General features: G+C 43.9%; 1 protein-coding gene and 1 long non-coding RNA gene across 2 annotated transcripts in view; one reads left to right on the top strand and one right to left on the bottom strand.

Annotated features, from left to right (window-relative positions):
- Top6bl (TOP6B like initiator of meiotic double strand breaks) overlaps positions 1-27,656 on the top strand; it is a 113,707-nt gene that overhangs the window by 19,153 nt on the left and 66,898 nt on the right. The window contains exons 1-3 of the mRNA XM_050137587.1: positions 10,790-10,994; positions 12,900-13,038; positions 21,941-21,994. Coding sequence (XP_049993544.1) covers positions 10,965-10,994; positions 12,900-13,038; positions 21,941-21,994 — 223 coding nt within the window. The 5' untranslated portion in view covers positions 10,790-10,964. Of the gene's footprint in view, positions 10,995-12,899; positions 13,039-21,940; positions 21,995-27,656 lie in introns of the transcript that reaches the window.
- Positions 17,188-26,405, bottom strand: LOC126498700 (uncharacterized). The gene is made up of 2 exons (XR_007590879.1): positions 25,796-26,405; positions 17,188-21,246 (listed from the first exon to the last, which is right to left on the bottom strand). It is a non-coding gene; the product is annotated as an uncharacterized lncRNA (long non-coding RNA).

The raw sequence follows: 27,656 nt of genomic DNA, 5'->3' as shown, positions 1-27,656 counted from the left end.
GTTTTGTGATGAGTATTTGTTGGCTTTGCTGTTTTCTTTGATCAGTGCGTTTATTTTCTCTATGGTGTCCTCAGAATCTGAGATTCTTTCTTCTATCTCTTGTATTCTATTGATTATGCTTGTTTCTGTAGCCTCTGCTCATTGGCCTAGATTTTCCATATCCAGCTGGTCCTCAGTTTGTGCTTTCTTCCTTGCTTCCATTTCAGTTTTCAATTCTTGAACTGTTTCCATTACCTGTTTGATCGTTTTTTCTTGGTTTTCCAGGGTATCATGTACGTATTTACTCATTTCTTCAAACTTTTTGTTATACTTCTCATCCATTTCTATAAGGGCGTTTTTTTTACATGTTGTTTAAGGAACTCTATTGCTTTCATAAAGTCAATTTTTTCCTCTTCTTCTGTGTTAGGGTGTTAGATCATTGGGTTCTGGTGTTTTCATGTTGCTTTTCAGATTGTTGGGTGAGTTCTTGCCTTGGCGCCTGCCCATCTCCTCCTATCGATGTTATCCAATGGGTCTTTTAAATCAGGATCAGGTTTCCCTGCTGGGCAGGGGCCCCATTTACAAAATGCCCTCACTCCATTTCCTGGCTCCCGCCATGGGCCAAGATCCCTCTCACCACTCAGAAGGGTCTTCGGACCTGGACAAGGTTCCTCGTTCACCAGGGACCTCGCCAACCAAAGGCCTACCACTCTGCAGGCCAGCCACCAAAACAGAGAAACTCCCGTTGTCCACTGCCCCGAGCTCCCGACCCAGAGCCCAAACAGGCTAAAGTGGGTGGTCCGGCGGCCCCGGGGAAGGGAGGAGGGGTGAAGGAGGCCCCTGGGCACAAGTTGGGATAGGTCAGAGAAAGAGAAGTCGCAGCAGAGTAGGAGCAGCCCCAGCAGAGGGTACCAGTCCTCACAGACTAACCGGGGGTAAAGGGGGTCGGGGAATGCCCCCACTCTGTTTCCTGTGTCCTGCCTCAGGCCCAGAACACTCTCCCCACTCAGGAGGGTTCTCAGGGACAGGACCTTGCCTATACAAGGCCTACCACTCTGCAGGCCAGGCCCCAAAAAACCTACTTGATTTAGTTGTAGTGGGGCGCTCTGCTCTCAGTGTGGGCTTCACTGTTTCATGCTTGGACTATCCCTCATCCGCCGCTGGGGCCTTCGTGCCGGGTCTCTGCCACTGGGTTGGGGCCTCCGAGTTCCCTCTTTTATGACTTTCCACTGTACATTTTGAGAAAATCTATTCTTGAACCTGGATTCTCAGTTTTGGTTGAGCTGGGAATCCGCCTATCTCTGCAATACTGCAGTTCTGGGGTTACAGCCACTTTGCCACCACGCCTGATATTTACTCAGGTCCCCATGCCTATAAAATGAGCATTTTACCCCCTGATCTCCCCAATCCCTGCAGTTGATCTGATGCAGCCCAGATATTGCAGGCTGCTGACAGGCGGTCACCAGTGATCCTATTCTTGTTCTGGTTGCTGCTCACTGTCCTCTCGGCGTGATGACAACTCCTTTCTTGGCTTATGGTTTCCATGCTCTCCTGTGCGTTTGTTGTTATTTTGTTTGTTCACTTGTTTCTTATGGTGGTGGTGTTTTGTCTAGGCTTGTCTTTGTTCCATGTCTCTTTCCTGGACCATCTTACTCTCAGGGCATCTTGGATGGCATTGTTAGACCATCAGTTTGACAGAGAACACTCACCTGCTAAAATCCGTAGGAGCTTCGTAGTAGAGTTTACATGCCTTGTGTACTTCTCCAGCCTTACCGCATCCCTCCTTACTTTATATCATAACCATATGGAACTCTGGATATTTTCCCAGTATTTTTAAACATGCTATTCATAATGGCACAGGTCTATAATCTCTGAACTCAGTGGCAGAGGCAGGAGGCTCAGTAAGTAATTCGAGGCCAACTAGACTTACACAGAGTTTGAGACTGGCCTGGGTTATACATTCTATCTAAAAACATGGGGAAAAAAACACTTGGACATGCTATTTCTTTCTTATTCATTCTTTCTTTCTTTAGCTTGTTTGTTTGTTTGCTTTTCAAGGCAGAGTTTCTTTTTGTACTCCTGGAACTCGCTCTGTAGACCAGGCTGGCCTTAACTCACAGAGATTCTCCTGCCTCTGCCTCCTAAGTGCTAGAATAAAGGTGTGTGCCACCACTGCCCAGCCTGGATGTTGCACAATTAATAGAAAACTCAGAAACGGGTATTGGGGTTCAACCTGAAGGTCAGTAAAGCAAAACATTCAGTCACTGGCTCTTACCTCTACCTCAGTCCAAAATGGCGATCCTGCCTCTAGGAATCTCAGAATGAGACTGTGACTGAGAGCTGCCTCCTCCTGTTTTATAATCCTCTCAGGTTCTGGATTACAGGCGTGCACCACTACCACCTGGTTTCTATGGCAAACTAGTGTGGCTACTGGGATTAAAGGTGTGTGTCATTGCTGCCTGGTCTATAAAGCTGGCCAATGTGGCTGTTTTACTTTTTTTGATCCTCAGGGAAGTTTTATTTATTAAAATACAAGTGAATTGCCACTACACCTGGACATACTATATGATCCTCATGCCTCTGCCTCAATTCTGGAATTACAATGCTGCATCATCCAAAACACCATCCTGGATCATCCCTGTCCAATGGTCATGTTCCCTTTCAAGCTGTGAACACCACGAGGGAAGATAACACGCTCATCTCATAGGCCTGTAGCTACCTATGTAACAAACTAATGTAGACAGAGAAGATCTTGGGAGGGAAGAGGATTCTCTACTGGAACTAGATTAAACTTAACATTTTCTTTTCTTTTCTTTTCTTTTTTTTTTTTTTTGAGACAGGGTTTCTCTGTGGTTTTTTGGAGCCTGTCCTGGAACTAGCTCTTGTAGACCAGGCTGGTCTCGAACTCACAGAGATCCGCCTGCCTCTGCCTCCCGAGTGCTGGGATTGAAGGCGTGCGCCACCACCGTATGGCATTTCAAAGTCCATGCTTTGAAAAAATGAGGCCACAAAACTCTTGTCTTGTTTCCTTGGAGTTTTCTTACAAGCCCTCAGAGTTCTCACAGACTCCATTAGCCTGTCAGAGAGCCCCCAGGGATCTATCTGCTTGTCTTTACCTTCCCCAGTGCTGGGATTGTAAGAAGATACCAGCATGATAAGCGCTCTCTCTCTCTCTCTCTCTCTCTCTCTCTCTCTCTCTCTCTCCTTACTTTTTTTTGTTTTTTGTTGTTTTGTTTTGTTTTTCGAGACAGGGTTTCTCTTTAGCTTTGGAGGCTGTCCTGGAACTAGCTCTTGTAGACCAGGTTGATCTTGAACTCACAGAGATCCGCCTGCCTCTGCCTCCCGAGTACTGGGATTAAAGGCGTGCACCACCACCGTCCGACTCTACTTACTTATTTTTAATAAATGTTCTGGGGATTGAACTCAGAACTCAGGTTCTTCTGCTTGCAAAGCAAGCACTTTACTGGCTGAGATATTTCCTCATCTTTAGTTTTAAACTCTTAACTAATCCTTTTAAACTCTTAACTAGTCCTTTTTTTTTTTTTTTTTTTTTTTTTTTTTTTTGATTTTCGAGACAGGGTTTCTCCATAGCTTTTTGGTTCCTGTCCTGGAACTAGCTCTTGTAGACCAGGCTGGCCTCGAACTCACAGAGATCCGCCTGCCTCCCGAGTGCTGGGATTAAAGGTGTGCACCACCACCGCCCGGCTTAACTAGTCCTTTTAGAAGCTATACAAGAGATACTAATGGTGCATTCCTATAGTTCCAGCTACGCAGGAGGCTGAGACAGGAGACTTGCTGGAGCCTAGAAGTTTGTCTCAAATCAACTCTACAGCAGGATACTATTCTTAAGACACTTGGCTCTTCAACTGAAGAGCCAGGTGCTTGAGAGGGATTTTAAGGTTTCCTCCAGAAATTTCCTCTAAATATCAAGAGACAGACAGATCCGGTAAACCTAAAGTTCAGAGATTATGCCATCATCTGTTGGATCGCAAGAGACGTGTGGATTTTCACATAGGAGAGAAAATTTCTGGGCCAGGAGCAGCATTGAGAAGGCTGAGGACATGAGAGCAAGAGTGTTCTGACTCCCTCGGCACAGCCCAGCAGCAGTGGCCAGTACCAGCCTGGACTCTGCTGCGCTCCTGGGACTCCAAGAAGAAACAGGGTCTCAACATACCTGATGTCAATAGCAGGAAGCTGCCTCAGAGTCTCAGTAGCAGGGTCCACGTAGACCCATGCAGGCAGACAGTCTGGTGTAACCCTCCCTATGGACTGTGCCTCGCTCTTCTATCTTATCCCCCAAACCCTGATTTCCTGGGCTCCTTGATATTTGGAGGAAATTCTGAAAAGTTCCTTGGAACCCATCCCCTTAGAGGTCTATATGGGTATGTGGGGGAATGATAGAACCTAAAAGCCAGGATGCTTGTGGGGCTGGTGTGGAGTAAGGGCCGAGAAACCCAGAGAGAAAGCATGTGAATGGGCCAAGCCATTCCATTCCAGATGGAAGCTCAGCAGTCCAGGGGAGAAGTGCAGCGGCCCTAGAAACCATTACTGTGCCCCAGCTAGACCAAGACCACAGAAGCCGGCCTGGGTGGGAGCCCTGCTGCAGAGTCAGTGGGCTCAGCGCAGATGAGGGAAAAGTGATACTCGGCCTTGATGCTCCTTCCCTGATGTTAGAGTGACATATGACCGACCCCTCAGGTAGAAAACCACAGGAATGGGGCCGGTCAGAGGAGCCTAAAGAGACAGAGTTTAAAGCTGAAGACTGATTGAGTTGTCTTGACTTGGTCAGGTTCATTCTTCCGCCAGTCACAGAAACAGGGGCTGAGAAGAAAGGAAAACCGCATCCTTTCCCACGCCAGTCTTTGATTTGTGATTGTAAGACGGCTGCCCAAGGAAAGGTTAGAAAGGCGAGCTCCCAGGGGAGCGTGCACCTTCAGAAGACAGGCTTAATTAACCGTGGCTAGCACAGACCAGGACACCAGCCTGACAGCTTCGGGCATGATGTGCAATGGATCGACACGTGTTTGCAAGCAAGTCTGCACACGAGACTGCAGGCAGCATGTTAGTCCCATGGGGCCTCTTCATGGGTGCGGGCAGTTGCTGTAGGGCACAGAGGACTGGAAAAGGGCCCCACCTCAAGCTTCCTTATACAGCCTCAGGAAGTTTGGGGTCCTAGGAACCCCAGGGCTGTGTTCTGCTCTAAGTGACGCTTTGACGGCACGCTGGTCTTGACTAAATGGAGGAAACTGGAACTGGAGGACACCGAGCCATCTCCTCCATTTATCTCTGCCCCGTTTGGATTCGAAACGGAGCTTACTTAGTATGTTCCATCCCCGCCAAACTATTTTTAACTCCAAAACCTAAATGCCATTAAAAACTGGGCTCATCTGAATGATCTTGACCCATCTAAGAGCAGGCTGGGAGCAACCATGATACCTAGTGACTTTTACCAGTCAATAGTGAGCCATTTCTTTCTTCTAAAAAGCTCATGCCATTAACCCCTGGGAGTACAAAGATGCTGGAAAAAAGTGTCCGCTCTCCACCATACCCCAGAAATAAAATCTGGCAGTATCTATTTAATACTAGCAGCTGAAGGGGAGTTGTTGAGGGCTCATCTGCTAAGCTGTATTGGAATTTGTGAGAATATGTGCTGGAATATGTTGTTCTGAGAAACCTACAGTGCTCATATCCAAGAAGAGTCCGTTTTATGTATATCTTTGAAGCTGTAGACATTTAGGTTAGTTTTCAGTATGTTAGCCCAATTTACTCTTATTGTGTCATTCTAACCGTGACTGGCATCGGAAGCCTCGTGAGGGTAAAGACAATAGACTCTGGACTCTGATTGAGTGACCTTAGAAAGGTATGCAGCCTTTCTGAACCTGAGTTTCCTCTTCAGGAAACGATTAGGGTGACTTCACAGAAGGAAGCTGCGGGGAGAAATTAAGCAGTACAGGTCAGCTGTGAGGCACCGGGTGCCGGATAAGCGCTCGGCAGTGTTTCCTGTGCCCATTATCATTATTTTGCATGTTTTCTATGTAGGCAAATTTTGCCAGAAGGAAAGCATAATGCATGAAAATTTAGATTGCATGAAAGCCGGATAGGGGAGATTTCTGCGTTAGACAAAGACTGTCCAGTCTGGCCTGGTGGACTCCGAGCCTGTGATACCAGCTGCTTGGGGCGCTGAGCTGAAGATGACAAGTGCGGGGGCCGCCTAGAACCTGGGCACTGCAGGCGACTTAGACAGCACGCCTTCCAGAAGTAGGCTAGCTCAGTGGTGGAGTGCTTGCTGAGCGTGGCTAAACCCCGGGTTCAGTGCCCAGCCCCTATTTCTGTTGATGAGAGAACCGATAACAGGGTTTTTAAAAGCAGTCACCTTCCATGTACGTCTAAAACGATTTGATTCACACGAAACTGGTTTATACAGTGTTTTAGGGATACATGTGCGCCAAGCTCAGGTCATCTATAATACAATCACTCAGGCCAAGTCTGAGCCACTATGACAGGTTAACAATAACCATCCCGAGTATTCCCCAAGGCCTTTTATACAGGGATTATATGGATTCTCTGTGGTTTGAAAGGACAGATTTGTGACTGCTGAGTGGAAGACGTGGGGCCGGGAAACAGCAGGGGGAAGGTAGCTCTTGTGATGGAAAAGTCCTTCCAAACCACTGCTCCCCAAAGTGGAATGGTTTGTGACGGCAGACCCCAGCACAAGACATTCGAGTAAACGCTAGCTACCAACTTGGGCAGTGGTGGGAAGGGAAGTAAGGCAGTCATTCCCATTAAGTACACTTATGCAAACTGCTTGGATACCAGGAAAAGACAGAGGAAAGAGACTGGCTCTTCGGAGGTGGGGTGGGGGTGAAGGGAAGGAATTGGAACAAGCATTGCTTGTCTGGCTGGGAAATGCTAGATTAAATGGCCTCTAAAATGTCTTGTAATTTAAAGATCCTAACTCTCAAATTACTTCATAGATGTTATTTTAACTATATCCCTTGGAGAATTTCCCTATTTCAGTTGTGGAAAATTAGGACCTAACACCCAAAGTGAGTGGCCAAACGTGAGGGAATTAGATGTCCAGACGTTTTTTAGGCGTTTGATCCCACAGCCTCTTTTCAACTCGTGAAAATGGAAGTTGGAGAAGAAGAAGACAGCCATTGAAGCCAGAATGGGTAAAATCTAGTCACCTTTAGAGCTGAGTCCCAGCTGACTGGCTGTGAGCTGTGAGGCCTGAGAGCCTGGTAAAGTACTTTGGGATTCCATGACCCAAGACTGACCTTTTGGCACTAACATCTTTTTAACGGGGTTCTTACAAGATGAATCTTTGTCCCAGTGAGCCTACTTGTCTTAAAATCCAGTTGATGGTCTGACCTTCAGATCAATAGGCTTGCTTGGCCACAGGTGACCAGGCTACTCAGCCGCTTCCATACTCTGGGCCACAAAGCCAGCTTCCCATCTAGTGTGTATCAGTTGTTGGGACAAATCCAGCTCTGGTTCAGAGAGGATAGAAAGTCAGTTATGGAGGGATGAACCATTTTGTAAAGTAGGTTTATTTCTCCCCCAGCAAAGGAGAATGGATACGAAAAGGAAAGAGATTTCCTGGCTGGCCCAGCACCTGATAACTGGCAGATGAGAAATCAGACTGAGAAGGTGACTCAGCCAGGAGACACAGGAAGCCACTTTGTACCAGAGCCAGTCCTTTTAAGAAGGAGAGGAAGAAAAGCATAGGGAATGGGGGCGAAGAGGAAAATATTTTCGTTATATAAACCTTGGTGTTGCTCTTTGCCTGCAAGCCTTAGAACATGGCGTGGCCATGAACTGGTGTGGAAGTCAGCTCCAGGATGGTCTCGGGTGCTCCCTAACCTACCCGCCCTCTGTGAGCACATTCCTATCTGACCCCTGACGGGAAGTCAGTGGTGAGGCTGCCCCAGATTCTCTGCTCCAGGTGGAGAAGGCCTCGAGAAGGTGAAGGGATGAGCTAATCTGAGCGCATGGCCCCATTTGCAAGGATGTGATTAGTGAAGAGGCACCTGGGACGTGCTCCATTTCAGGAAACCCGGTTATGGGGACTGGTGGGGGACAGACTTCTCTCAGGACCTGAGAGAAGCAGTTAACCCTTTCTCATTGTCTGTGTGGGAAACAGCCTCTTGTCGTAGTTGCTTGTTTCCCAGGGGAGAAAGTCCCCAAATGAACCTGATTTGACAATAGTTTAAATTCCTCAGGTTGACTTCTTTCAGGACATATGAATGACCTGGAAGAACTGGAGACTAAGGTACACCCTAAGAAGTGTCTGGAATATGTATAGAGAACACATTGAAAGGAAAAGGCAGCTTAACAGTCCCTGAAATGTCCCTGTTTGCCTGGCAACATTGCTTATGATGTTTTGGTTCCATTCAAGCCCCCCATTTTTTGTCTTTTGGGGGCTTCAGAGTCAATCTGGGGCTCTTGGGGTAGGGTTTTAAAACTGGCCAGACAGGTTTTTTTTGTTTTTGTTTTTTGATTTGTTTTTGTCTCAGAACAATCAATATTCAAAAAAGACATGAAACGTGAGTTCAGTTTCTGAGTGAGCAGGGGAATGGCGGCACAACCACACGCCACACAGTCTAGACCGCAGTGAGAACGGGTCCCTGGAAACACTTCAGAGAAGAGACCAGAGAGCAAAGGGCAGGCTGAAAATACAGTGATCCACAAGGGCTTCTTGGTCAACCCAGGGGACTAAGTGACCTTACCTTAGGCAGGCCATTTAATTTCTTTAGGCCTCACGCATGTTAATCTATTGAAGGTAAGTGATCACCTCACCAATCCCTTCTGACCATAGCATTTGTTGGCCTGAGGAAGGAACCTGAGCAAACATGTTTTCATAATGTGGCATCCAACAGCATATTACTTACTAGATCCAAACAGACAGGTTGGAGATGCAGGCTGATGAGTGGGAAAAGTGAGCAGGGGTTTATGGGAGAGGAGGGTATCACCACCGTGGTTTGTGTAGAGGGGTTCACATTTTATGGTAACATCAATAATGGCACAGTACAGAACTCCCCGACAGGCAGCCAGGCCATGGCCAGGTGGGAGATGGGGAGAAGTCCAGAGAGGACTTGAGGGATGCTTTCGTCTTAAGGTTCTGACATTTACAAACTGAGTGTTATACAACCTCTCCTCAGAGCCTCATTTCCACTGTTTACAATACCTGTTACACAGAAGGATTACTTTTAACAAGGGGAGCTAAAAAGTAGGGTGAGGGAGTCGGACTCAGCAAATGTCAAGTCTGATTACAAGAAGAAGAAACACTACCGGAGCCCTGAAGGTGGATCCTCGCAGCAGAGGTGCCCCCCACTTTGCCTAGACCAATGTGAGGGCACCCTCTCCCAGGCGGCTTTGTTAGGTATCTGCCTACACATGGGATAGTGTTGGGTGTTTCCTGTACCTTCATCCCTGAGGCACATTCCAAGGAGGAGGCTGAGAGCCAAGACAACCGCCTCAGCTCAAGCACTGTGCCATTAGCCATTGTTCCTCACCCTTCATCTCCGCTGGTATTTTCAAGGCGGAGCGCTTCTGCTGAGATGACATTTTCAGTGGGAAATATTCTAAAAGAGATGTAAAAAGGAGGAAAAGACTCCAGTGGCTTCCCAAATGTCGGCTTTTTATTAATTCTGATGATTAAAATGAATGCTCCAGCCGGGCGGTGGTGGTGCACGCCTAGAATCCCAGCACTCGGGAGGCAGAGGCAATCAGATCTCTGAGTTCGAGACCAGCCTGGTCTACAAGAGCCAGTTCCAGGACAGTCAGGGCTGTTACACGGAGAAACCCTGTCTCGAAAAACCAAAAATCAAAAACCACCTCTCCAGTTTGCCTAGCTGTGAGCACCCGAGACGGGGAAGGCGGGTAAGAGCTCTAGCACACGGCAGAGGGGGTATGGTTCAGGTCCTCAGGGACATGGTCTTTGAAGTGGCACCAAGGCTGGTACTTGGTGGGCACTCTGCCAACTCCACAGCCTGTTCTGTGCAATTCCCGCTTCTGGAGTGGAAGAATTTCCTCTGAAGGAAAGCAGCCAACGCCCTGTTCCACCCTTCTCCTTGGGTAACTCGTTGCCAAGCAAGAATCTCTGATGCCAGTGTCTTCTTTTGGCAGCCCAAAGAACAATCTGTCAGATTCTCGGGAGCTGTGGTGAGCCTACGTCCATCTCACGAAGTCCGCTCTGCAGCCTATAGGACTTCCTCCCAGCTGGGGACACTCAGATCTGCTTGTCAGCCAGACGTTTTCTGAAGTCAAACTTGGGGAAGGAAGGGTCTAGTGGGGAGGGGGAAGCTCCCAGAATCTTCCTGGAATAGACTGGGGAGAGGTTTGGAGACAGGTTGCCAGATACAAGCCCCCCAGCTTTCGGCTCTGAATTTCAAAATCATTTCCTTAGTATATATCCCAAATCTTATGGCATGACATACACAATACGGGGTGAAAAGATCGTTCACCTAAAATTCAGACTTAATTAGCCACCTATATATCCCTCTGTTAGATGTGGGAGCAGAGTCTGGTCCCAGGCACCGCCCTCAGAACAGAAGGCGAAGCCGGCTGGGGTCTAGAGCCAGCTTGGGAATCCTGCACCACGCAGCCGCAGCTTTCCAGGGACCAGCCCTGGAAAACGCCGCCGGCGGTCAAAGCGCTTTGAAAAGGGCCGAGGGCCGCGTCTTGGCCAGACCGTGGGAAAGTCTCCTCAGGAGGAGTCATCGCCCGACCTCTTCCCGGCTCGCCTCCAGCCTTGGCAGCAGGGCCACCTGCCCTCCCACCCAGCCGCCTACTGGTGCGGGCGACCTCAGGCAGCCCGCGCAGTGCGCAGGCGCCAGGGCTGGGGGCGGGGCGACCGCGCTGTCGGGCGGGAAGGGAACCGGCTGGCGGCCGCCTGGCCTGGCGCTCACGCGGGTCGAAGGAAGCTGAGGAAGAGGTTTTGAGCAGCCAGCAACCCTGAGCGCTGTGGCCGCTCTCCTTACAGAATGGAGAGTATGGCTTTGGCTGTCTGCGAGGTGATGCAGGGAAGGAAGAGAAAGACATTTTTCTGAGAAGAGGGCATTGTGAGGAGACCTCAAAGTTTGGGCGGCGGGATCTGGCGTTTTCTGAGGTGCAGGAAAAAATACAGTGAATGGCTAAACAATTTTAAATCCCGCTTTCTTTGGGATTTCTGTGGAGGGGAGGGCGTGAGGCCTGAGGTACGGAGGTGCTGGACTATCCATCACCCTCGTGGGTCCTTTGTGAGGAACCAGTGTGTATTCCGGGCTTGCCTTCGTGCGCACTAACACCACCGTCTAAAGCAAAGAACGCGAAGGCCCAAGAACTAGGTATGGTGTTTGCCAAACCTGGGCTGATTCTGAGAGCGGAATCGGAAGTCGGCTAACTTGATTCCCAGCGTTTTGTACCCATCTATGTGAGAGGGGGATCGAGAAGGCGGGAAGGACGTGTGCAGCCGTTAAAGGGTGGACCAGGGAGTCAGAGGGTAGGCAAGGAGGCACCAAGCCACGTAAAAACAGGAACAGGAGGACAAGGCGTGACACGATCCCTCGGCAGCCACTGTGAGGTGCAGATCCCGGGCTGAATGACGAAAGGTTGAATCCAAGGGTTCGTGCTAGGTTCTCCATATCAGTGGACTGAGAACTGTTTAGTTCTAGAAGATGGCCCGGTGCCGGCTAGTGGCATGTGTTCACTCCACTGCTGAACTTTGCGGTCTTCTCCTGATGGGGCACTTACCTTCAGACCTAAGGAACGCTGCACAGGTGAACAGGGATAGAATCGCAGGCGCTGAGGTGACTTAGAATATTTGTGGTCCCCGTGACTTCTTTGTCATCGTCAGAGGAAGCTGGGGGATTAGATTTTCCAGATGACAGAACCCGGGATAGAACCCAGGGCTCTGACTCACCAGCCAGTATTCTTTTCCCAACTGCTATCTTTGTACATAAAGACGCTGGAAAAATCCAAACAGAGAGCGCACAGGAAATCAGAAGATGATGTGAAGGAAGCTGTTAGATTGTAGAAGTGCCTGGAAACTGCCTTAGAACTCTGGTACAAATCAGGATCTTAGTTCCCAAACTTGCTTACTCAGAGCTCTTTGCCTTAAAAAAAAAAAAAAAAAAAAAAAAAAAAAAAAAAAAGTGTTGGCTGAGAAATTTTAGAGTGCTCATCACCCTGGCAAAGACCTGGAGTTTGATTTGCAGCACCCTAGTGGCAATGCTGCCTTCTTACCTTTGTGGGCAGCAAGCATGTGGTATACTTATGTGTATACAGACAAAACACTCATACACATAAAACTAAGTCATTTCAGCCTGGCGTGGTGGCACACACCTTTAACCCCAGCATTTGGGAGGCAGAGACAGAAGCAGGTGAATCTCAGAGTTCAAGGCCGCCCGCCCTGGTCTGCAAAGCACACAGAAGGTTGTGAGGTAGGTGCCTTATGGGTGCTGGGAACTGAACTCTGTTCTTCTGCAGGAATAGCAAGTGCTCTTAATCTTAGAGCCATTTCTCCAGCCCTCTTTTTTCTTTCTTATTTTAGACAGGGTTTCTCTGTAGCTTTGGAGCCTGTCCTGGAACTAGCTCTTGTAGACCAGGCTGGCCTCCAACTCACAGAGATCTGTCTACCTCTGCCTCCGGAGTGCTGGGATTAAAGGTGTGTGCCACCACAGCCCGGCTATGCTGGAAATCACTCTGTAGACCAGGCTGGCCTCGAGCTCACAGAGCTCTGCCTGCCTCTGTCTCCCAAGCTGGCTTTCCAACTATTTTTTTGTGTGTTTAGATACAATACTATGCTATGAACAAAAGCAAATCTGACATTTCATAAGCAGGAGTACAGTATTTTATATTAGAGTTTTAACTGTGTCATACAAGTTTGTTAGGACCATGATCTTAAAGATTGCGTTTCATTTGCATCGTATTCTTTTCAGGTTTTGAGGTATTTAATAGTTCACTGGAAGTGTGAAGCAGGACTGCCAAAGGGAGCATCGCTAGAAGGGCAGCTAACGGTTTCCATAGACGCATTAAGTTCTACGCAGGCGCCGAGTTCTCTCCGTTGTGCAGTGACTAGTAAGTAAAGGCAGAAATCATTGACAATTGTTTCGTCGCTACGCATGTCATAGTTCGTGTAAAGTTTCCAATTTGTCACACTCCTCTCTAGTGTAGCTATAAAACCAAGATGATTTTAACAAGTATTTGGTAATTAATTTGTAAGTGTTCGATATAGGAAAGATAAAAATTATTCTTATTGTGAGACTCTATAGCTAGGTTAAATTAAAATTGCTCAAAAACAATTTTACTTTTGACCTTGATTTTAAGCTATTCTTTCACAACAAATTTATATCAAGTTTTACGGTTTTGTTCATGTGTGGACTTTGGCAATTGCAAAAGAGGCAAAAATAAAGGAAAGGGAAATGAAATGACTAATGGTGTATGCTCTTATCATGACATCCAATTCCATAGCCATTTTGAACATAAAGGACTTCCTCGGTATGTCTGGCGTAGATGGCACTGCTTTGTTATTTCTGATCTTCATGTAGTTAGTTTATATCTGTCAAGATAAAAAGATGGGGACCGGAGAGATGGATCAGCAGTTAAGAGCACTGGCTGCTCTTCTAGAGGACCCAGGTTCAATTCCCAGCACCCACATGGCAGCTCACAACTGTCTGTAATTCCTGTTCCAGAGCTTCTCACATCCTCAGACATACATGCAGGCAAAACCACCAAAGAATATAAAATAAAAAAATAAATTTAAAAAATGGCTGGGAGGTGGTGGCCCATGCCTTTAATCCCAGCACTCAGGAGGCAGAGGCAGGTGGATCTCTGTGAGTTTGAGGTCAACTAGGTCTACAGAATGAGTTCCAGGATAGCCAGGGCTACATAGAGAAACCCTGTCTTGAAGAATGAAATATAAAACAAATAAACAAGAATGATGATATACACCTGACATAGTGCATCATTACAGAAGCAATGATGGCATTTTCTAGTTACTTTCTAGTTATCTAACTCCCTGAAATAATTATTAACATTCAGTGTACATTATTATTAACATTCATTGTATATTCTAGACTTTTCTGTGTATGTGGGCACAGTTGCTGAATTTCTTAACAAATGAAATTGGTGTATGATAGTGCCAGTGCCTTTTAATAAAAGTGGACAGCGTTTTGTGTTAATACATGGAGATCTACTTCATTAATTTTTGGAAACTTCCTTTGTTTTAAGTTTTATAAGTTATACAGACACACAATTTTAGTAGTAGGATAGATCAAGCCAGGCATGGTGAATGACAACAACTGGGAGGCTGAGGCAGGAGGGTTGCTGTGAATTTGAGTTTAGCCTGGTATATATAATGAGTCCCAGGTCAGGCTAGGCTGAGGGTGCAGATACCCAGAACTTATGTAGATGCTGGATGGGTGTGGTGAAATGCTTATAATTTGAGCCTTAAAAGGCACAGACGAGGGATGCCAGGAGCAAACTGGTTAGTGAGACTAGCCATATATGAGCTCAAGGTTCTAAAGACCCTACCTCGTAGAATATGGAAGTGCAATCGAAGATTCCTATCAGTCTTGGTCCTTCACATGTGTGCTCACACATACAAACACTCGAGTACCACATACACATGAAAAGAAGTTTGGAGTGGGGGGAAGCCAGCGATGGTGGAGCACGCCTTTTATCCCAGCACTTGGGAGGCAGAGGCAGACAGATCTCTGTGAGTTCAAGGCTAGCCTGATCTACAGAGCGAATTCCAGGACAGGCTCCAAAGCTACAGAGAAATCTGTCTCAAAAAAAATCAAAAAGAAATGGGGCATGGGGGTGGGAGGGGAAGAAAGGGAAAAATAAGGTAAAGAAATAATGAAGGAAGAAACACAATATCAGCTTCTAGCCTTCACATGAATGCATGCACACAACTTTCACATACACCCAGACGGTACACACACACACACACACACACACCAAGAGAGCTATGAGATAGCCCAACCCCCTGACTTTTTTTCTTCCTAAATGCTAACACTTTTGGCCACATTAACTGATTATTTTCATATTACCTGTTTCTAAACATATTTGTATTAGAAATCTTTTTCATTTAAAAAGATTTATTTTTATTATTTTGATTTTTTTCAAGACAGGGTCTCCTGAGTGCTGGGATTAAAGGCATGTGTTACCACTGCCTAGCCCTTTTAGGTTTATTTTTAATTGTATATGTGTTTCTGTGTGTATGTCTGTGCATGTGAATACCATTGACCAAGGAGGCTAGAGGAGTTTGATCCCTCTGGACCTGGAATTATAGAAGTTGTGAGCTGCCCATTGGGGAACTGAATCCTAGTTCTTTTTAAGAGAATTAATTGCTGTCAGCTGCCAAGCCATCTCTCTAGCCCCTTTAAAAAATTTAAAGGCATTGTTATTACTGACTTTTAAAGAAAGAGTCTCATGTGACCCAGGTTGGCCTCTTGACTCAACATGTAGACAAGGATGACTCTACTTCTCTTTCCTCTACTTCCAGAGGAATGCTAGAATTACAGGTGTGTGCTACCACACCTGGTTTATGTGCTGCTGGGGATCCATACTAGGCAGGCACTCTGCTAACCAAGGTACAACTCCAATCTCTTGGTTTGGTTTTCTGAGTTAGAGTCTCACCGTAGGGCATGGCCTGGCACTCATAGAAGTCCTCTCGTCTTAGCCTCCGAGTGGTAGGATCACAGTATAAGTCACCATGACGGCCTCTAACCGGCTCTAGTTTTGATACCTTCTGTTTTTAGTATATAGAGCTATTTGTTTTTTGGGGGTTTCTCTGAGTGTCTCTTGCTTCTGAATCCCAATATCTTTATTTTTTGGCTTACTCACTCTTTTGGTAGCTCTTAGACTGTAGTTGCTCCCTGACAAAGCATGTTGGGAAATTTCTTGAGACGTCGTATTTCTGAGAATGTCTTCACTCCACACCTGATTGGTAGTTTGTCAGAGAATGGGATTCTAAGTCAGAATTAATCTCTCTTCAGAATTTCAATGACGTTGCAATGTTGCTTCATAACTCTACTGTTGATACTAAAAATTCTGGCCTTTATGATTATTCTGTATATGACCTATTTTTTCTCCATGTAAGCTTATATAATATTGTCTTTATCTTTGTATTATTATATTTAATAGATACATTTTGAAATTTCAGTGATTTAACATATGGGATGTTTGTTTTTACTTTATTTTACCACCAGATGAGTGTAGATGTACAGGGGTTTATTTGCTTTAAAGTAGAATCCACGGGCTGGGGAGATGGCTCAGTGGTTAAGAGCACTGACTGCTCTTCCAGAGGACTTGGGTTCAATTCCCAGCACCCACATGGCAGCTCACAGTTGTCTGTAACTCCAGTTCCAGAGAACCTGACATCTTTATACCAATGCACATAAAATAAAGTTAAAAAAGTTTTTAAAAAAAAATTAAAGCAGAATCCACAATATTTCAGCCTTGTGGCCTCTAATATCTATCCCTTCAGCTAAGGATGGAGAAAGAGAACAAGGCTTATAACTCAAATGTTTTTAAGACAAGCCTTGGAAATGACATGAATTCTGTTCCCATTCTTTTGACCTGGACTTAGTTTTGTCATAATTGCTCTGCACTTTCAGAGGAGCCTATAAAGTGTGTCTAATTGTGCTCAGTGAGAAGAGAGTGATCCGCAGTTGCTGACCTTTGTTCTGAAAACTCACACTTCTGCACCTGCTGTGGGGTCAGTTTCCTCCATCCTGCCCTGTGCTCAGCCTTTTCCATGTAACTCATGTCCTTTGGGTGTGGGATTTGTTTGTTTGTTTGTTTGTTTGTTTGAGACAGGGTTTCTTTGTAGCTTTGGAGCCTGTCCTGGAACTAGCTCTTGTATACCAGGCTGGCCTCAATCTCACAGAGATCTGTAGGTGGAGCCTGTTCGTTTATTCTCGGCCACTTAAACCCACAATAATCACACAGAAACTGTATTATTTGCAATGTTTTGCCAATAGCTTAAGCACATTTCTAGCTAGCTCTTATATCCTAAACTAACCTATCTCCATTAATCTGTGCATCACCAAAAGGTCAACGTTTCAGCGGGCTCCAGTGGGGAGGTGTCTGTCTCCTGTGGTGGCCACATGGCTTCTCCCTGACTCTGCCTTCTCTCTAAACACACACACACACACACACACACACACACACACACACACACACACACACCTTCCAGCCTGGCTATATTCTGTTAAGTCATCTGCTAAAAGCAGCTTCTTTATTAACCAATAAAAGCAACACATATACAGAAGGACTTCCCACACCATTTCCCCTTTTCTGTTTAAATAAAAAGGAAGGTTTTAACTTTAACACAGTAAAATTACATGTAACAAAACCTGTATCAAGCAAGAATTACAGCTACAATATTTATATCTACTTTTTCTTTTGTCATAACTAAGGAAAACTTTAATAATAACTATTCTTCAACTCCATCAAAGACTCCAGAAGGAGATAATATTACTTAAATAAACAGGAAGTGCATTGTAAACAACTTCCAAAATTCTAGAATTGACAGAGACATCTCGCTGCCTGGACAGTCACCCAAAGTTCTTCTGTACTGTTGGGGCATCCATCTTCAGCCTACTGACCTATTGTATCTGGCAGACTTTTCCTTGAATCAGGTAATTTCAAAGACTGTTCCACCTATATTGACAGTTTGTCAGTCACTTTATTCTGTGTCCTGCAGAATGTCTGGCAGACTCTTTCATGAAGCAGGAACCCCAAAGAACTCTCTCACCTTCTTTAGGCAACTTCAGCAGTCATTTTTCTGTGGATCCTATAAGTTCAGTTAAGTAGTTCAGGCAAGAGCAATTTCTTGCCCAAATGGCTAACAAACTCTATGAGGAGCCTCTTTGATGCCCTTCATTCTTTTGAAGTAGATTGGTGCTGCCAGAAGCAGATGTGTCTCAGTGTCATGAAAAGTCCTAAGTTCTTAAAACATTTTAAATGCCATGTTATGTAGTCTTTGAAAGATCTGAAGAATATCTATCCATCTGAAATACATCTCTGTACATCTAGAAAACCTAGCTAACATGACTACAAGCTTGACTATTATAGATGACTCTCTATTAACCTATGTTTATTAATTATACATTACATTTTAAAATGAGCTTCACAAACACAATACCTTAATCAAAAGCAGTGTGTGTGTGTATATATATATAAAACAAAATTAATTTTAAATTTGTATCAATAAACCAAGATTCATACCAATACAAATCTCTATAGCATATCCCCATTTAAATGTAAACAAACATTTATAAACAATATTTTGGAATTTGGGTGTAGTTCTCTCCAAGTTTGGAGAAAGTTTGGAGAGAACTTTCTGCTTTTCTTGGGTGAAGTAATTTTGGGGGGTATTCATGGCAACCTTTCAGGGGCTCTTGGTCCATCAAATCACATTAGTCTGGAAGGAATCCACAGGTTCTCATCCTCTGTGGAAACAAAAGAAGAACCCCTTTTCCAAAGCAACAAATCCTTAGACCCAAATTTTGAAGTCAAGATACCTTTAACATATATCTTGGTTTAGCTTTTAGCAGCCCATACAATGAAATGTCTCTCTGTACTTAACTCATTCACAGTCAAAAATTTCAAAGAAAACAATAATATACATAATCCAGGCTCTGTATGTTTTCCATCTTTATGTGGCTTATTTGCCTTACTCTATTACTTTTTTTTAATAAATTGAAAGGATCTATTACTTTTTTTACAAGTTTAATATTTATTTTATTATCTTTATTCCTTTAATCTATGACTGTCTGTACTCTTTTATAAGTGTCTATACCTCTCTCTCTCTCTCTCTCTCTCTCTCTCTCTCTCTCTCTCTCTCTCGCCTATGTACATTTATCCAACATATCCAAAAGAGGTCTTTTTGATCTGAATTTGTCTTTATAGCAGTCTGCAATAATTTTCTGACCAGGAGCACTTTTAAAATGGTAAGCAGCTTGGTCACAGCGGCCCTGGATGCTGGCTCCACCTCTCTCAGGCTTTCAATATGGTGGAGGTAGTTCACCGTCTGGTCTGGGACTGAATGCAGCACATAAACCCTTTTATCTGAGTAAAAGCTGAATCTACCACACTGCGCGGCTTGGAAATATCCCTGTGTATGGTAGCTGTAATGCACCATGCTCCTGATCCAGCCAATAGCTTAAGTGTATTTCTAGCTAGTTCTTATATCTAAACTAACCCATCTCCATTCTCTGTGCATCTCCACAAGGTCTTGGCCGACCAGCAAGGTTCCAGCGGGCTCCTGTGGAGACGCCTGTTTCCTGTGGTGGCTACATGGCTTCTCCCTGACTCTGCCTACTCTCTCTATATATATCTCTCTTCCAGCCTGGCTATATTCTGCTAAGTCATTGGCCAAAAGCAGCTCCTTTATTAGCCAATAAAAGCAATACATATATAGAGGGACTTCCCACACCAGAGCTCTGCTTGCTTCTGCTTCCCAGTTGCTGGGATTAAAGGTGTGTGCCACCATTGCCCAGTGGGAAAAAATTTTAAATGTTTTATCTATTTTAATTTTATGTGCGTTAGTGTTTTGCCTATATGTGTATCTATGTGAGAGTGTTGGGTACCTTGGTGTTGGAGGTACATACAGTTTTGAGTTGCCATGTGGGTGCTGGGAATTGAACCCAAGTCCTCTGGAAGAGCAACCAGTGCTCTTAACCACTGAGCCCCCAGATGTGGGAAATTTTGTTGGTGGTTATTCTACAGCAGTTTCCATTATTTAGATAGTGGATTTATGAAACTTTTTTTCTAAAATTTTCTCCCTGGTTTTCATATTTCTGAGGTAATTTCCTTCAGTTTTTCATCTTTTGCCATTTAGATAAAATTATGGGGGCTGGAGAGATGGCTCAGTGGTTAAGAGCACTGGCTGCTCTTCCAGAGGTCCTGAGTTCAATTCCCAGCAACCACATGGTGGCTCACAACCATCTGTAATGAGATCTGGTGCCCTCTTCTGGCCTGCAGGCATGCAGGGAGGCAGAATGTTGTATACATAATACATAAATAAATCTTTTTTAAAAAAATAAAGTTAAGAAGTTTAATAACAAACACAGGCAATGACTCTATCAGGAGGCACCAAATGCTGCTGTCACTCACTGGAGGCCAGCCTGCCTTTGCCGGCACTTAAGGAGGCAGAAACAGCTCTGTTTGATGCTCTTTTATTTTGTTTTCCTCTATAGCCTTGGCTGGCCTCGAACTCACAGAGATCCGCCCGCCTCTGCCTCCCAAGTGCTGGGATTAAAGGTGTGCACCACCACTGCCTGGCTTTTTTTTTTTCTTTTTGGCTCATGGTCCCCTGTGGCCCACTCTGGCCTCATATTCAAGGCCAACTTTGAACTCCTGATCCTCCTTCCTCTGACTCCTGTGTCTTAGGGTGACAGATGGTGCCACCATCTATCCGGTTTATGGGCTCAATCCTTGTCTGTGCAAGCACTCTTATAACTGAGCCCCAGCTCTCGGTTTTTTGAGATATGACTTACTGTGTAGCTCAGGCTGGTCTCAGACTTGTGATAATTCTCCTGCCTCAGCCTCCCCAGGGCTGACATAATGCATGTGCGCTACCACACCTGGTATCCTTCGGCTAATTTCTTCTGTGAATACCACTCAATGTGGATGTCTCCACGTCAGCAGAAGTGCTCCTGGCCCAGGAGGAGGCTGTCCTTGTCAGGGTCCATCCCATCACTGCCGATGATAATCATCTCTAAAGCACTGGAGAAAGTAGACTTCGGTGTTACAGGTTGACAGTTGACAATCATGCCTCTTTTCCTTTGGGTCCTTCTCTGCATGCCCCGAGATGGGGGTGGGGGCCAGCTCAGGCTGTTGGGTTCAGCGTCTTTCCCCACTTTCCGTTTTGTAAAGCCTCTCCCAGCGACTTCACAGTCCGGTTCCTTTCACAGGGACTCACCTGCCATCCCAGCTCACAGGATGTAGTGCACCCAGATCGGCTCCATAGCTACATCCAGTTTTTCTTCCAACTCTTTGTTGAGAAAACCTCATTTTGTTTAATATCAGTGTCATTATATCTTTGCTCTTAGAATGGTCGGATCCTCTATCTTGATGGGTAAAAGCCTAGCAGCTAACATTCGGAAGCAAGGGAATGAGGAGTGTTAGCTATCTTAGTGCTCCGTGTTTAGATTCACTAAGCCCACTCTTTAAACGACGACTTTGGTTTTTCCATCACAGAGGTTCACACTTCAGCGCACTCAGAACAGCTTCTCCCTGCATTGGCTTTAGGGAGGGCCAGCCTCTAGGATCCTGAAAAGATGCGGTAAAGTTCTAATTAAATTCAGTTTAAAAAGAGGACAAAGGCCGGGCGGTGGTGGCACACGCCTTTAATCCCAGCACTCGGGAGGCAGAGGCAAGCGGATCTCTGTGAGTTCGAGACCAGCCTGGTCTACAGAGCGAGTTCCAGGACAGGCTCCAAAACCACAGAGAAACCCTGTCTCGAAAAACCAAAAAAAAAAAAAAAAAAAGAGGACAAAGAACTTTGGCTCTTTGAAATCTAGGTATCTAGGTACAAATAATTCTTAGCCAATTGACTGGCAAAATATCTTCTATTTCAGAGTAAAATTGGTTCAAAAGGACCAATATTTTAATTGACTCTTACACTCAAAGTTAGTTGCTGGCACCATGCTCTCTTATCAATAGCTGCAGTTTAGAGTTTCCCACAATCCTGTTCTTTCAAGTATAGCAGCATCTAAAGGAACAGTCCTGGTGTTGATTATAGGTGCTAAATTTAGGCGAAAAGAATTGCCACTGGTTGTCATCAACCCCCACGTATTCATTGTGCCTTTTAGTACCATTTTTGCCCTCTTTTGTGCTGAACTCATTACTAAGGGCTCCTTTTAATGTTCCATATTTAAAGGCAGTATTTTCAGGGTCCCATTGATTTTTTTTAAAGTCAAATATACTTAATTGTTTTACATTTTTTTGTATTTTTTTCTTACAGTTGCTTCTATAGGAAGTGTTTATGGTGGCTTGGTCTTCAAGAAGTTTCTACGAGGTAAACAACTACTTAACTTCCAAGAGACTAAATCTCTTTTTGTTAATAAGTTTGTTGTTTTCTAAAGTACATTTATTCTGAAAGATATAATTCCTTGGTTTAGTAAATAAAAATATAGGATACCCATTCAAATTACATTTTGAGAAAAACATTAGATGCTCTGAAAGATGTATTTTAGCCAGGCAGTGATGGCACATGCCTTTAATCCCAACACTTGGGAGGCAGAGGCAGGTGGATGGATCTCTTTGAGCTTGAGACCAGCCTGGTCAACAGAGCGAGTTCCAGGACAGGCTCCAAAGCCTGACTCAAAAAAAAAAAAAAAACCCAAAAGATGTATTTTATTTTTCAATTATGTGTATGTTTCCGTGTGTGTGCCACATGTGTGGGGGTGCCTGCAGGGCTCACAGAGGAAGTCAGACCTGATTCTGGTGGGTGTGAGCTGCCCAACAGGGGCGCCAAGAACTGAACTCTGGCCCTCTGGAAGAAGAGTATGTGTTCTTAAGCCTGAGCCACCTCTCCAGCCTCAGACCCTCATTTTACCCTACATTTTATCTGGCATTTCCACTGGAACAATAAAGCTAAGTAGATGCAGGAATGGACATGGCATCCAGGTAATTCTAGCTTTTCTGACTATTCTCTGTACAACTCAGGCAGAAGTTTCCCAGATACAAAAGAAGATTTGTTCCTATATAGTTCAGAAATGGACCATAAATGGTTCCCCTTGTAGTAATATAGTAATATTGTTCTCTATATTATATGTCAAAAATATATGTTAACATTAGTATGGTTTAGGAACTTAAAATTTGTTTGTTTATTTATTTCAAGACAGGGTTTCTCTGTGTAGAACTGGTTGTCCTGGAACTCGCTTTGTAGACCAGGCTGGCCTTGAACTCAGGGATCCATCCACTTCTACCTCCTGGGTGGTGGTGGCATTAAGGCATGCTCTAACACCACCCGACTCAGAACTCAATATTTTTTTTATTTTTATTTTTCAAGACTAGACAGGGTTTCATTGTTTAGCTCTAGCTGTCCTGGAACTTGTTTTGTAGACCAAGCTAGCCTTGAACTCACAGAGATTCACCTGCCTCTGCCTTCCAAGTGCTGGGCTTACAGGAGAAACATAAATTTTTTTAAAACTTTATTTATTGTATATGTGTGTGTGTGTTTAATAATTTCATCTTTTCTTTGACTTAGAAAGAGTCTGCATTTACTTTAAAGAGACCAAAATGGTCAGAGAACTATTGTGCTTCCATTTTTTATCTTCTGTGCTTGTGTGGTTTTGAAATAGCTAGCCAGTGAACGTGTTCCCCTCTTAATTGTTAAAATGTAAATTTTACCAAGTTTAGGTTTCATAGGGGATGGAACCCAGGACCCCACACATGTTAGGCAGAAGCCTTACCTACCTCCAAACTATAGCCCTAGTTCCCCAAGCGATTGCTATTACTTTTTGTGGTGTTTGGGATGGAACCCAGGATTTTGCATATTCTTTGGTAAGGCAAGTGCCTTACCACTGAGGAGCGTCACCATCTCTTGCTGTTTGTTTGTTTTTGTCTGTAATAACATAGAACATTTTATCAGTTTTATTATAATTTTTTATTAGAATTAAGGTATGGTTTAAGAATTTTACTTTTTGAGACTGAAAAGATGGCTTATAACTTAAGAGCACTGGCTGCTCTTGCAGAGGACTGAGGTTCAGTTCCTAGCATCCACAATACAGCTCATAACGCCTATAACTTCCATCCTAGGGATCCGACTCCCTCTTCTGGCCTCTGTGAGAACCAGGCATGATTGTGTTGCATATACATATATGCAAACAAAATACTCATTAAAATTAAAAAATTTTAATTAAATTTAAATTTAAAAATTAAAAATGAACAAATTTTAACAAAAGAATTTTACTTTTAATACTCTAATTATGTGTGCTCTGCAGGTATTTATAACTAGACACATATATTTTATTCTGCCAGTTATATTTTGATAATTTGAATGCGGGGTGGAGTGACATTAATCATCATAATATTATTTACATTTCAAATTAAATTAAAATGAATTTTTATTTAAAGTTTTTGTAGGAACTTATCTGCAACTTTATGAGGAAAATATCTAGATCTTTTTGTGTTTTTTAGCAGTTATTTACTAGTTTGTTATTAAGCATCTAATTTTGCCTTTCTTCTCCTTCATAACAACATTATTGATATTTGAGTTTCTAGTACCTACGGTGCATACGCTTTGGGAACAACTAACTGTTGGGTGATGTTTTATTCTTTTGGCTTCTTGGGGGCTCCACCACCCAGCTCCCAAATAAATTACATACAGAGGCTTTTTCTAAGTTATGAATGCCTGACCTTAGCTTGGCTTGTTTCTTGCCAGCTTTTCTTAAATTATCCTGACTACTTTTTGCCTCTGGGCTTTTATCTTTTTCTATTTCTGTATACCTGTTTTTACTTCTTTCTCTGTGACAGACTGGGTGGCTGGGTGCTTGGCCCCTGACGTCTTCCTCTCCTTGTTCTCTTGCTCTTCTTCTTCCTCGTTTCTCTCCCTATTTATCCTCTCTGCCTGCCAGCCCAGCCTGTCCTTGCTCCTGCCTCACTATTGACTGTTCAGCTCTTTATTAGACCATCAGGTATTTTAGACAGGCAAAGAATCACAGCTTCACAGAGTTAAACAAATGTAGCATAAACAAAAGCAACATGCCTTAAAATAATATTCCTCCAAAAAGGCCACATGTTGGTACATGCCTGTGGTCACAGCACTTGAGAAATGGAGACAGGAGAATCAGAAGTTTAAAGATATCCTTGACTACCTAGTGAATTCAAGAGCGACCTGGATTATGTGAAACCCTGTCTCAAAAACCCATTTCTCCCCTCTAAAAAAGAGTCATGGATCAGTTGCCTCAAAATCATCTCTATTATTGTTAGTTGCTCTTCCTTTTGGGATTGTTTCCATGGGATGATACAAAAAATGGAAAGATCATTCCTAATGTCACTGCTGCAGTTGAAATGTTTGAAAGTGCTTTGAAAGACAGAGGAAATATGTTATGAGCAGTGGCAAGGTAATAGGATTTTCTGTTATATTAACTAATATTTAATATGCATGTGCTAGTGGTCAGATTATAGGTAAGGCTGCTTCAATTAATATTTGTGAAAGTGCTTTGAAAAATGAAAACCCATAACAACAAGGAGTCAGTTTATTGCATTGTAACTAGTAGGGAGGAAGCGTCAAATATCATTTATAGAAATCACATTTTCTATACTAATACAAAATTTAGATAGTGTCATAATGATTTAGATTTAACTTTTAATTTTTAAAACTCAAATAGTTTTGTTTAATATATTTTATATGAATGTGATAAAGAGTGAGTGGCTCTTTGTACAAATATGAAATATTATGGATCAAGTATACAGCAAAAATTGAGTTATCTGTTCATTGTCAGTCATATTTAGTAGCCAACTTCAGCTTAATCCTTCAGTTGTTAGGGCTCATAATACTAACCTCCACTCCATAATGCTATTTATTCATACTAATTAGTAGCATAAATTGCTCAGTGAAGCTCACAAAGGAAATTGGCCAAGACTAAGACTCAAATCCCTTAGCTCCTTGGCTTATGTGTCATTAATTATGCCTTTATTACTATTATTATTTATTTAACATTCCTGTAACACTGTTAGCAAACTGCTTAAATTGGTCCACTGTCTTTACACTGTTTAATTAGCTTCATCAGGGAGTTTCTGGCAGCTGATTTATTAATCATCAGGGTCCAGATGCTAAAGAGTTGTATATCTTTCAAAATGAGTAACATACCTCTGAATTCAGTGTGAGCACACTGTCATCCTCATCCTTTGCTTGATCTCGCCGGTGCCTGAATGAGGTACCACTCTTCTCTCAGGGAGCTGAACTGCCGGAATAATCTAACTTCCGTTGCCTTCACTTCTTTGCCTTCTTCCTTCTGGGCATTCCAGGTCATTTTCTACAAATAGGCTCATACTTATGCTGAGTTAATAAATACTTGACCAGCGCAGCCTCCCAAGAGTCCTGCCTCTTTAGGTTCATTTTCTCTTTATCCGTCTCCAGTTTCTAATGAGTCATGCTTTCATTCAGTAACTTTTATTGAATATCTGCCTTGCCGGGAAGTGACAAAAAGGGACAGCTCTGCAAATAAAATAGGCTGTGACAGGATTGGAAGGGAGCTGTGTTCCCAGAGCTTTTGTGGTAACCCAGAAGATAGTCCTCAAGGTCCCGTCACAAGTGTGCCTTTCTTCCTTTAGTTATGGCACACATGTGGAGGCTAGAGGATAACTTACAGGAGTGTTTCTCTCCTTCCCGTACACAGGCCCCTGGACCTCAGGACTTCAGGCTTAGCAGCAGACTATTCTGTTTGGGAGTTACTCTGGAATGTGTAACATGCTTTCCTAAATTGCTATTTGATGTATTTATTTCTTTTATTTATTTGGTTTTTCGAGATTCCTTTTTTTAAAAAAAAAAGTTTTTCAAGGCAAGGTTTCTCTGTGTAATAACCCTGACTGTCCTGGAACTCAATTTGTAGACCAGGATGACTTCAAACTCACAGAGAACCACCTGCCTCTGCCTTCCAAGTGCTGGGATTAAAGGTGTGCGCCACCACCACCCTACTTTAAGATTTCTTTATAATGATATCAACATTCTTACAATTCTCCAGAGTCAGAAACCTTGCCTTTTTAAGAGGAGTGAGTTTCTCCCTTTTTCTTCGTTATATAATAAACTCATTTCTTGTTAATTACATCCTTGTAATATACAACTGTTTATTAAATTAATTTAAAAATGCTCTTAGGGCTGGAGAAATTGCCAGGCATTAAGAGTATTGACTACTCTTCCAGAGAATATGGGTTCAAAACCCAGCACCCACATGGCAGCTCACAACTGTCTGTAACCTCAGTTCCAGGGAATCAACAGCCCCACACAGACGTGCATGTAGACAAAACACCAGTGCACATAAAATAAAAATAAATACATTTTAGAAATCTTTTCTTAAAGTGCTTTTAGGCTCCTCCTTGAATGATTTCCTATGTGCTTATTAAAAACAAAACAAGGCAGGCATGGTGGCACACTCCTTTAATCCCAGCACTCAGGAGGCAGAGACAGACATATCTCTGTGAGTTCAAGGCTAGCCTGGTCTAACGAGTAAGTTCCAGGACAGCCAAGGCTGTTATAAAGATAAAATCTGTCTCAAAAAATAAAATAAAAAACTCACGAAGATCAGATTTGATGCCACCTATCAATTAGAATAATCCCCTTGACTTTCAAGAGCGATGGCCACTGTACCAGCTAGTTTCATTTTAACTTGATACAAACTAGAGTCATCAGAGAGGCGGGTGGTGGGTGGGTCTCTTGAGAAAATGCCTCCATAAAATCAGGCTGTAGGCAAGCCAGTAGGATATTTTCTTATTACTGTCTGATGTTGGAGAGCCAAGCTCATTGTGAGTAGGGCCACCCATGGGTTGGTGGTACTGGGTTCTATAAGAAAGCAAGCTGAGAGCCGGGCGGTGGTGGCGCACGCCTTTAATCCCAGCACTCGGGAGGCAGAGGCAGGCGGATCTCTGTGAGTTCGAGACCAGCCTGGTCTACAGAGCTAGTTCCAGGACAGGCTCCAAAGCCACAGAGAAACCCTGTCTCGAAAAACCAAAAA

This window comes from Alexandromys fortis, unplaced genomic scaffold, assembly GCF_014885135.2.
Source record: "Alexandromys fortis isolate MF-2015 unplaced genomic scaffold, M_Fortis_MF-2015_v1.1 scaffold_3, whole genome shotgun sequence".
Taxonomy (NCBI): Eukaryota; Metazoa; Chordata; class Mammalia; order Rodentia; family Cricetidae; genus Alexandromys; species Alexandromys fortis.
Note: the sequence above shows the minus strand (reverse complement) of the source record. Positions and strands in the feature narration are given on the sequence as shown.